Source organism: Triticum aestivum, chromosome 6B (genome assembly GCF_018294505.1).
Source record: "Triticum aestivum cultivar Chinese Spring chromosome 6B, IWGSC CS RefSeq v2.1, whole genome shotgun sequence".
In the NCBI taxonomy this organism is placed as follows: Eukaryota; Viridiplantae; Streptophyta; class Magnoliopsida; order Poales; family Poaceae; genus Triticum; species Triticum aestivum.
The window spans coordinates 509,356,859-509,368,405 of record NC_057810.1 but is presented as its reverse complement, the minus strand read 5'-3'; the positions used below and the strand labels follow the sequence as shown (position 1 = coordinate 509,368,405).

Here is an 11,547-nt window from a genome sequence, read left to right as displayed (position 1 = left end):
TAAGGTTAGGCCATGTTATACCTGAAACTAGAACTTCTGTTGAATTGTTGTAAGCATTCATCTGAAACCTTGTATTCCTCTTTGCATCGATCGGAATATTTATCCACTCCAAGTTTGTTTCAATCTAGAGTTTTACTACCTCAAGGCAAGTGTAATATGTCGTTCCACTTGGATTTGGTTGATTGCCAACCGCTTTGTGGTCGGCGGTGACGTGTGCAAGTGTGTGGTGTTGCGAATATACATAGGGTTGAAGATCTGTCACATTGGCAACAGAGGAACAATCGGAGAGTTTGTGAGTCTCGCAAATTATCCCACCAGTTCGTCATCGACATCATCAGCTCGCTGAGAAGATCGAGCAACCCCTTATCACCACCCCCGGTGTACTACACCGTCACCAACCTCCCACCCCGCATGACGCACACGGGAAAGAGGCGGAGTCGCCAGTGCACCTCCTTCGTAGGGTGCTCCTTCGCGAGACGCGGCGGTCGATCAGCGTCGTCGGCCGCAATGGTACCAGCGCATCGCCATCTTGCCGTCCACTCGTCACGCGGTCACCGGGATTGCGGCATGTGGGCTCCAGCTTTTGCCATTGACGATTGCAGCTCTCCCATCGGCTGGTTCCAGCGTGCATTCACCCTGGTTGCAGCATTCCCAGCGTCACCTCCTACGGCTCTCTGCTGTCGTCGGTTTGCACCACCGTGTTCCAGCAAACAAAATTCCGACAAAACTCATGTGATCATCGGTCGCAACAAAAAATTGTAAATAAGTTTTACTATATACTCAACACTGAATATTTAACATTTTATGACTATTTGTTGAGATTATAATGATTTTTAGACTCAATTGTACTACATGCAGCATAAATATTGAATGGTGGCACCCCAAGCAGAGATTCTAGGGCATCGCCTGCGGTGGGGCTGATCAAGTGGGCTACACTACCGGGCCAGGCAGTTACGGGCTTCCTTACATACATGGTCAAGGCCCAGGCCTTCCACTAGAGGATACTATATCACTGTCAGTTTTCTTTTCCTACAAGCAGGAGGTTAAAGAAACAGATTGCAGCAGGTGGTGGAATCTGTTAACAAAAGGTTCTAAAATTTGCAAAAGGAAATAAAAAACACAATGCAGTTATCATTTGAATCTTGTTCAAAGGGGTGAGTTCTTAATGGAATAGATATGCAGTGTCTTCTGCATATTGCACAAAAAATGTACACCCCCAACACATGTATAACTTCAAACCCAGAACACCTGTCTATACAGTGTAGACTAAACTAAAAAAAAAGAAGAGAAAAATCATCCAAAACAAGGGGTAACCAGGCAAGGCATACGCCAAGCCGCAAAACCATATGTATATGTAGCCGCTATTTGTGGTTAAACCTTCCGACCTGTCATCCAGTATCCAACAAGAACAGATAACAGGAAGACGAAGAGCACAAACGTACGTGAGAAACCCCCAAGAGACTGCCTTCTCTCGCTAAGCTGTTCCTGAAAATGAAGCAGCGTTTACTAGGATTAGATATCAGAATACAAAATCATAATGTCTAGCAACAGAGTTTGGTTCGGAAAAGCAAACAAGTTGACTTTTTTCCATTATTGTATTATGATAGTAGGAGATATTATTATCTTTTGGCAGAACTCCTGTCAACTTCTTTTGATCTTTTCGTGTTGTGTTATGATAGTTCGGAGATATTATATCAGGTTTGGCAGGAGTTACCAGACTGCTCAGGTTAATTTCTTGCAAAATTAGTTATGTCTGCAATATAATTGCGCGAGCAATACACATCAAGATTTACCTAGTTCTCTGCATAACTTGGAAGATAAATTGATCTCTTTCATCATTTCGTAAAAAAAATGCAACATGTTTTCAGGATAAAGATTTTGGGGAGAAGAGACACAGCCACATAATACTTATATGGAAATAGTGTCAATATATCCTCATTAGATGAGAAGTCATACCAGCTCTTGTTGAAGCTTCTTGTTTTCAGCCACATATTTAACAACTTCTGACTTTACCGTAGAGGCGTCCTAAAGGATCAGAGCAGATCAATAATGTCAGAAACATAAATTTGCTTGGGAACTTTTAAGATGGTATAAACATAATAATAGAAACGAAAATTCTATCAATGTAGACGAGCATTAATAAACATTAGATATCACTGTCATACCGACAATGGCACGGAGAGGGGCATTTAAGAAATATGAGATTAGCTACTACAATTCTCTTCAAACAATAAAAATCCTAGTCAATTGGTAGGTTACATGGCAAGAGTCTGTAGCTTGCAAGCATATGACAGTGCTATGCTAACTAGAGCTAAATATCGCCATTCCAAGCAGCGACAAGTAATATGGATTGGAGGGAGTAAATGTTCTTTTAAGCATAATAATTTGATGAAGATAAACATCCAAGCAGAATAATAGTGCAAACCACAGTGTATAACTGAGTAATGTACTGCACATTTGATGTTGTTGTGTGCAACAACAGGTACTTAGACACAATGTTCTGTCACTGACAGATACAAGAACATAGTAATGCTGTTTTCAGTGGAACAAACAGTCACCTTGTCATGTGAAGCTTGTGGTCCAGATGCATATTCTTGCCTAGATGCCTGAAAAGGAAGAGAGCACACTAACCATCATTAGGATTTAGGAACAAACATGGCATCATATCTTACAGCATCAAGCAGCAATGTCACCACTTACAGCATCGATCATGGATTGTCTAAACACTTCATGGTCGACCTCCGTATCTGCAATCTCTTCCTCGTCTCCCTCAGGCACCGGTGAGGGGGGATTTGCAGGGATGTAGATCACCCGCAGCTTGAACTCCTCCACCACCCTGCCAGGCGCTCTGCCGAACTACAAACCGTAACACTCACATTACAAATGACACAGACGACAACATCCACGGCGTGGACCTTGAGTGCTGCAAGAACTTACCATCTCAGGGACAATGTCCTTATGCGTTATCCCTTCCTGCACCACAACGCTCTGAATGAGAAACTTGTCCTTGCATTGGTAATCCTGCGGGATCTCCTTGGGTGCCTGCATCGTAACTAGAGCAAGCAGCAATGCCACATGAGATGGGCTCATCAACCAATCAACTACAGTAGCAATTAACGCATCTAATGCAAAGTAGACGCACTCGTGATGCCGCAGGATCCCCCTGGCGGCACGATGCCGGAGGTAGGCCGCACCGCGTACTTTTTTGGGTTCGTTGTTTTCACCTGCACATTGAGCATCGCATAGGAAATCCGTCAGCAAGATTCCTCCAGAATATCACACTGCAGGTTTCAGAACTCAGAACAAAACCGTGGGCAAAATCCCCACCTTGAAAGCTACACGCTGATCGGTCTTGTTGACGAGCTCGATGCATCCTGAATTCGACTTCCTGAGCTCAACTGCTCGGAACATCGAATCATGAACGATCCGATCAGTCCCCACAGGCCAACAGGGATCAAGAAACAGCAGAAACTAGCTGAGGGCAGGTGCCGGAAGCAACTTACATGGCATCTTGAGCTCGGAAGGGTAGATTCGGAGCAGCGTATTACTCATCGCGCCGGCAAACGAAACGACGACCGGAGGGAGAGTCGGGACCAAACACCAAAGATTCTCCTTCTTTCCACTCGCCGGCAGAGTCGTTTCCTGCTCTAGAAGCAAAGCACCAAGAGGCGGCTGGCGGAGGCTATCCTCTTCTTTCCGGCTATGAAGGGCGAAGCAGGGGAAGGGCAGAGGATTCGTAGATGGGGGAGAGGGGGCGAATCGGAGGAGGAGAGGGCTCCGGAGGGTGGAAGGGAGGAATTCGGGCTGGCGTAGACAGAGGATTGATGGATGGATTAGGCGGTTTCGGTTGGGAAAACACTGGCGATTGGCTGATTGATTGATTGATGGATTGGGAGCGGTTGCGTCGTGGGCAATCCGGGCTTCTTCTTTCTTGGTTCCCTTTTATCTGTAGCGCGCCTTGCGTTGCGTTGGTTGAGGAGTTTAGTAGTAGCTGGATTCGGGCAACGGCGGCGGAGCCGGGTTTGCCAGTTGGGATTGGCCGGACACGGCACCCACGTCGCCGCCCGGGAAAGGATCATATCTCTTTTCTTTCCCTTTGTCCTCTCCGACTCCGACCGACGCCCGCGTCCACCTTTTCCTAACATTAACCAGTTTTGGTTTTGCTATAAAAAACATAGATATACCTTAAGTATTGCACATATAAGTCCTATGCTAAAACACAACTTCTGTTAAATTGGAGCGGATTTTACTTGAGGCGGTTTTGCCATACTCACCAACTAAATTTGTCATCCCCAACCAATATAAGTTCCCATAAAAATGTTCGACTTTTGATTCCTAAAAATCTGACTAGATATTCAGATCCTTATATAATAATTAATTAAGGTAACATGCCCTACCAAAACGTACCAACAGGGAACATGGTTGCGAGTCCGTGAGCTGAGGTGCAGGAGCCACTAATGATCTGATCAAACAGATGAATTCTACCCTAAAAAGGATGAACTGTATGCTGGAAGTAATTAGCTTCACACCGAACCAAAAGGGTACCCCAAACCCACCTATGAACTGCCAGCCAAGCATCATCGGAACAATCAGTACAATGGTACAAATGATGCGGCGTTAGGTCATCAACTTATCATCACTCAGATCTGAGGCTTCTTCAGCTACCGTCGTCCACTTTCTCCAAGGACATGCCACGGTCAAACAAGTCCAGAATTGTTACTGTAGCTGATTATGCGGTGTTGCTGAAATATCAAAGGTCTTGCGGCAAAACGGTACAAAAATGCCGCGATCGCTCCTTGTTTTCTCATCCGGGATTGTCGCTACTCGCCAGTGATGCAGACAGTTGCAACGTCTTGCTCCCCGGCCGATTCCCGCTCGCTTTCAACATTTGGATACACCACCTGCCATCGATTACTTTCTTCTGTGTGATCTCCCAGAAGCAAGCTGAACAACATCCTAGTTCTGAGAAGACTCTTTCTTGATCGAGAGTGAACAGACTAATATAACTGGGTGACAGGTGCCCTTTTCTGAGAGAAACCTCCTGCAGCTGATAGCACTTCTTAAAACCACTCGAATGTAACCTGACAGATCAAATTGGTATGGAATATGTAGCATATTCTGCTACCAGCATATCCATTTTACAAAAAGTATTGTGTAGCATAAGCAACTACGCTGTGAAAATTCACTGCAGAAGAGCTGCCTACCCAAGGTGGGGGTAAGAACACCTGGGATCTGAAAACCAATGTTTCCAATGCACACAGCCTAAGCAACGTAAATCTAGCTAGCACCTTGCATGATGAAGGAAGAGTAATCATGTTAGGACATCAGTACTGCTAGTTGTCAATTGTCATTTGCAATAACTAAAAGATGAAGAAACCGCCATCTACCAGCAACTGTACTCATAAAAGTGCAGGGTGCTCATAAAAAAGCAACTGGCTTCAATACATCCTTCATGGCATACTCATCAGTTCAAGCACTAACAAGAACACGGGTGCTCACAAACGTGAATCAATTGCAAGGAAAAATGCAATTGTGTGACCAAAAACATGCAAGAACTAGCACACAAGAAAGCTGCTGCGGCCGCACAAGAATCTCAAGATCAAGTTGCTGAGCCAGGCCTCCAGCACGCCGAGCCAAGCCCCGGCGACCACATCGAGAATGTAGTGCCGGCCCAGAAGTACCCTTGACGCCGAAGTCGCGGCCGCCCAGAGGAACAGCACCTCGCGAGGGAGAGGGAGGCCCCCGTCCGCGAGGAAGGCGGCGACGAGGAAGGCGCGCGAGGAGTGGCCGCTGGGGAAGGACCAGTGGTCAACGGCGAAGGCGACGTACATGTCCGCGGCGTTGTATGCCGGGCGCGGGCGGCGGACGATGAGCTTGGCGAGGCCGACGAAGGCGAGGTCGAGCACCAGGGCCACGACGAGGCCGACGAGGAGAGGGGAGACCACGGACGAGGTGGTGGTGGAGATCAGCAGCAGGGAGATGGGGACGGGGAGCCAGATGCGCCCGTCGCCGGCGACCTCGAAGGCCTTGAGGAGGAGGCGGGGCACCGGGAGGAAGAGAGCGTGGAGGCGGAGGGACACGGCCGCGTCCAGAACCCCAACGCCCCCCAGGAGAGTGGACTTGGACAGCGCCTGCGGTGAGCGAGCGTTCGCCGGTGGCGAGGCGGATGCGGAAGCCATGCGCGCCGGCAGAGGCGAAGGGTCGGCACAGGTGTCTGTCGGTCGGTTCCCCCCTCTATGATTTTGCTCTTTGGCCTACGAGATCCGGAGGATTGGAATTTGGAAAGGGGTTTATCTGAATATTAAGGGCCGCTTTTATGCAATGTATCGTTTTCAAAGAAGAATTTGAAGTCTAATTCCAGTTTTCTTTTGAAAGGATCATATCTATTATAAAAGATAGTCGGGAGTAAAAAGTATCTCAAACATAACAAAAATAACATTGAGATTCCGAGACCACCGAACGACCTCCACTGCCGCCAAAATAAGCCGCGGACGCGTTGTTGTTGTTGCTCTCCACCCGAGCCGACTTGACCTTGTCGATGATAGTTCCACGTGTCCCTAAAGACCAATGCCCTGAAGTCGTAGTCATCGTCGTTGAACCCATGCATAGATCTTAAGCATCTAACACTAACTCTTGCCACATGACGAGAAACTGTAACCACACCGCCCCAAGGAGGCGGCAGGAATCTACACTGGAGCTCGTCGACCACATCCAAATGGACGAACTTGAGGAGGGTTGAAGCCCGAAAGACAAACTCCAAGAAGAAGCGTCATCGTCTGCCCTAACATCACACCGGCGAGGACTAAAAAAACCTAGCCTAAACTATTAACCGGAGCGGAGGCAGCGGGATTCTCCTCCCCGGAACCGGCCTCCGGAGCGGCATGCAGAGGGGAGACAAATCCATGGGCTCACCAGTGAATTCTAAAGGGAAAAATTGTCCTAACCACCTAGGGGGACAGGAGGAAACATTACGTATGATTCCATAGAAACCCAACCAACCACAAGCCTTCAAAGAAGTCCTTAGTGTAAGTGCATCTAGTGCCACCCCTAGTTGGTTTTGGAGTATTGACGACAGACTTGGTTGAAGGACTAATGTGTTTGTGAAAATTGCAGGATAACACAGGTAGTAGTCCCATATTGATTCGGTTTACCTAGCAGAGATGACCCTAAAAATGTGTGAAGACATTGAAGATAATGATGGTCTGTGAAGATATTCATATTGAAGACTATGGCATAAGAAAACATCGTATGAAGACTATGGAGTACGAAGACATAGTTGTTGCGTAGTTTCCTTTTCTTCGTTGTTAAGTCATAGGAACCACCGTACTGTTAAGTGGGGCCCAAGTGAACAAAGTCAGAGTGACTGAAGTGATGCTCAACCAAATCCTATGTTTTCAAGCAAAGACAATGAGAGAAAATCTTATCCAGAGTTGGATGAGTCAGCTTTATTTGTAGCCCATGTCAAGCTGCCGCGTGTGTTTGAAATCTGACCGTTGGACATGTGTCAGTTCCTTAGTGACCCAGGGTCATTTTGGACAAATCAGGTCAGGTTGCCTCCTGGCTATAAATAGCCCCCCCCCCCTACACCATAAATTGGGGCTGCTCAGAGTTAGTGCACGGCTTTGTTGTTTGAGAGCAAACCATCTCCGAAGCCTTTGAGAGAGTAATCCTTGTGAGGACAAAGCCCAAAACACCTAGAGCCAAAAAAATGTTAGGCATCACTGAAGTCTTTCTGTCCGCGTGATCTGAAGACTTGTTACACTTGAGGACTGTGAATCCTCCAGCCGGTTAGGCGTCGCATTCTGAGCATCCAAGAGTCATTGTGGATTGTCGGTGAACGAAGTCTGTGAAGGTTTGGAAGTCTCCCTTGAAGACTTAGCAGAGTGATTGGGCGGGGACTAAGTGTTCTTAGCTCAAGGGGAATAAGGTGAAGATGCGGGTTTCTGAGTTGAATCTCAGCCTCCCTAACCAGACGTACAGTTGTCACAGCAACTGGAACTGGTCCAACAAATCCTTGTCCTCTCCGAGCAATTGGTTCTATCTTTCACCTCTCCTTACTTATAGTTTATCTTCGTGAAATCATTGCCTATTTTTTCTGATCTGATTGACTTCACTGAGTGAAGACTATTTATTGTTTGGCTTCACACTATCTTCCATCCTGATCCTTACTACCTAGCTGCTGATAGTCTTTGTGCTTTCACTTCATTGCTTACTTGACCATGGCTTGTCTAGTGTAGTCTACCTTCCACCGCATATCAATAGGTTCATTTCTATTGTTTGTCTTCAAAGCACCCGTGTTTTGAAGGCTTTCATAAAAATTGCCTATTCACCCCCCTCTAGTCGAATACTAGCACTTTCAATTGGTATTAGAGCGAGGTGCTCCCTTGTTCTGTGTGATTCGGTTTAACCACCTAGAGTTTAGCTATGTTGATTGTAGGGATAATCAAGGTCTCCGTTGCGTGCCCTGTCTTCGATGGCACTGATTACCCCTACTAGAAGAATAAGATGTGTATGCATCCTGAAGCCATTGACGTTGACCTCTGGTATGTCGTCAAGAACGGCGTTCCCAAGGTCGGTGAAGGTGTCACTGCTGCTGATGTCAAGAGGTTCATTCAACTGGACTCAACTGCCAAGAACATCATCTGTGGTCATCTGATGAAAGGACAATATGGTCGTGTGGGTGCTCTGGAAACTGCGAAGCTAGTCTGGGACTGGCTTTCCAAGGTCAACGAAGGCGTCTCGACACAGAGAGATTCAAGGATCAGTGTTCTTTGCAATCTCTTCAATTGATTCAAGAGAAATGACAATGAGAATGTCCAGCTCCATTTGATCGCCTCACTGATATCACAAATGAGCTTCATGCACTCGGCGCCACTGAGATCACCAAGCACGAAATCGTCAAGACACTTCTGAGATCACTTGATAGCTCATTTGACACCCTGGCCCTGATGATTCAAGAGCGCCCTGACTTCAAGACTCTCGATCCGTCTGACATACTTGAGAGGCTCAACACACATGAGTTCCAGCTATCTGAGAAAAAAGATATCTATGGTCCCAACTATGGCCGAACTTGCGCTTTGAAGGCAAAGGTTGTTTCCTCATCTAAAGAAGAATATGATTGCAGTTCTGGGGATACTGAATATATTGGAAAAGAGCTTGCTATGCTTGTGAAGAAGTTCCAGAAGTTCACTAAGAAGAAAGACTTCAGAAAGTCTTCAAGATCCAGCTTTAGAAATGATGAAGCTTCCTCTCGTGATCACAAGAAGAGAACATGCCACAAGTGCAGGAAACCTAGTCACTACATCTCTGAGTGTCCACAATGGGACAATGAGACCAAGAAGAAGAAGAAGAGCAAGGAATATGATTCTGATGACAAGAAGAAGAAGAAATCCTCAAAGTCTTCTTCCAAGTCTTCATCGAAGTCTTCATCACACAAGAAGAGCTCATCAAGCAGGGCTTGTGCGTTTGTTGGCAAGGAGATGGATTCAGAGGAGGAGTATGCATCTGAGGAGGCGGAGGTGGAGTCTGAAGAGGATATGTTTCTGGAGTAGCAAGCCTGGCTCTAGCTTCTACGTATGTCGCCAAGTCCATCTTCGACACTGAAGACAATGGCGTCGTCACCAACGATGATGCCAAGGATGAGGATGACTCTGCTCCCACCTACTGCTTCATGGCACGTGGTGCCAAGGTAAACTCACGCGATGCTTACTTTCAAACATCAAGAGAAGATGACTCTGAATGTGAATCTAAACCTAGCTACAAAACACTTGCTAAAATTGCAACTGAACAACAGAATGCTATGGAACATATTCAAAAGTTGTTAGACAAGAGCGATGACATGTTGGACGCGGAAATGACCCGAACTCAGTCCTTAATTGAAGACATTAAAAATCTTCATGTTAAGTACGAGGAACTTGAAAGTCGTCATGAAACGCTCTCAACTTCTCATGAAAAGCTCTCCTATGATTATCTTCAAAGGAAGAAAGAGCTTGAGAATTGAGATCGGCTCATGAAGATCTTCAAAAGGAGAACGGGTCACTCTGCGCTCAACAGATCAGTTTCGCTCAGGAAGGATTTGAACCACCATGTCTAAAATGTCTTGAGTGTGATAATGGTGTCTCTGTTGCTGAATGTTCTACTGCTGCTACTGTTGCAATATCTTCAACTGCTAATGCGGTAACTAACCCCTCTACTGAGGATATCGCTACTATTGCTGATGAGAATGCCAGGTTGAAGACATTGCTTGAGACAGGAATGTACAAAAGTCTCAAAGGGCATTAGACACTATGTGATGTCCTCAAAAAGCAGATTCTAAACCGAAACCCTAGGAAAGAGGGTGTTGGGTTCGAGAGGAAAATGAATGTTGATGGTTCTTACTGGATGCCTGAGCAGTACCCCAAAACCACATGGGTTGCTGCAAAGGGACCTTTAGTGGATCCATCTACCTTATCTGGCTTCACTTGTGCTAACCCAATTATCATTGATGAATCCTTTGATGCAAACTATAAACTGTTCAGGAATCAGAATGGTGAAGTGTTTGCCAGGTATATTGGTACTAACTGCAGGAACGGACCACCTCTTAAGAAGATTTGGGTACCCAAAAGTTGTCTTGAGAATCTTCCCGTGAATGTCATCATGACACCACCCGGGAAGAAGACAAATCCCAGACCAAAGGCTTCATATGGTCCAAAGGCTTCATACAGACAGAGGACTCACTAGAGTCACCCTAACACCAATGTTTTGCAGGGAAACCATACTCAGACTTTTGAATATGAGCGTGTTTCATCAAACTGCTATGTTCATAAGACCAAGAACTTTTCTGCTTATTCTTATGAGTATTATTCACCACTTGCAAGTCTATTTGCTAGGGCTCCGAAGCCGAAGTTCTCAGATGCTGCACTTAGACTCATTGCTTCTAAGCCACCCCTGAAGATGTGGGTGGTTAAGAAAACTTAACTCTCTTTTGCAGGGAAAGGTCTCTAGCCAGAAATCAAAGGCGTCTGGTGCTTATGTTGGGGACCATAAGCATCTTGTGGGATGCAAGATAAAATGTCCAAATGGTCTTACTATGCATTTCGTCCCAGGATTCCTTGACAATCATCCTATTTATCCTAACCAAGATCCGAACTTCCATTGTCCGCTTGTTCGTCAAATGTTTATGCTTCACAATACCCTTGGTGAGGCCTATCCCCCAAATTGTACTGTAGGGTACGACCCCAAAGGCTTCAGAATGGATTATGGATAGTGCTTGCACTAACCACATGACTGGTGATCGAAGTCTTCTGATGGATTCAACCCTACGCCCGCCTGACAAAAGTCACATCACATGACACTGGTAAAAGCAAGGTATTGGGTCTGGGTAGAGTTGCAATCTCAAAGGATCAGCACATGGATAAAGTGATGCTTGTTGAATCCATTGGTTTCAACTTAATGTCAGTCTCAATGCTTTGTGATATGAACATGATTGTCATATTTGGAAATATCGTTGCCTTGTGCTTATGGAATCTGACAAGTCTCTAGTCTTTGAAGGGTATCGAAAAGATGATC

The 11,547-nt window shown here is 46.0% G+C and overlaps 2 protein-coding genes across 2 annotated transcripts; both read right to left on the bottom strand.

Annotated features, from left to right (window-relative positions):
• Positions 1–1,106: 1,106 nt before the first annotated feature.
• On the bottom strand, positions 1,107–4,091 carry LOC123137701 (vesicle-associated protein 1-3). The gene is made up of 8 exons (XM_044557536.1): positions 3,504–4,091; positions 3,328–3,398; positions 3,143–3,224; positions 2,938–3,053; positions 2,701–2,856; positions 2,559–2,606; positions 1,957–2,025; positions 1,107–1,485 (listed from the first exon to the last, which is right to left on the bottom strand). Exons 1-8 carry the CDS (start codon positions 3,550–3,552, stop codon positions 1,372–1,374), a joined length of 705 nt encoding a protein of 234 aa, XP_044413471.1. The 5' UTR covers positions 3,553–4,091; the 3' UTR covers positions 1,107–1,371.
• A 1,277-nt stretch (positions 4,092–5,368) lies between these two features.
• On the bottom strand, positions 5,369–6,283 carry LOC123137702 (probable lipid phosphate phosphatase beta). Its single transcript, XM_044557537.1, has one exon. The coding sequence runs from the start codon at positions 6,177–6,179 to the stop codon at positions 5,556–5,558; it is 624 nt and encodes a 207-aa protein (XP_044413472.1). The 5' UTR covers positions 6,180–6,283; the 3' UTR covers positions 5,369–5,555.
• Positions 6,284–11,547: the final 5,264 nt, after the last annotated feature.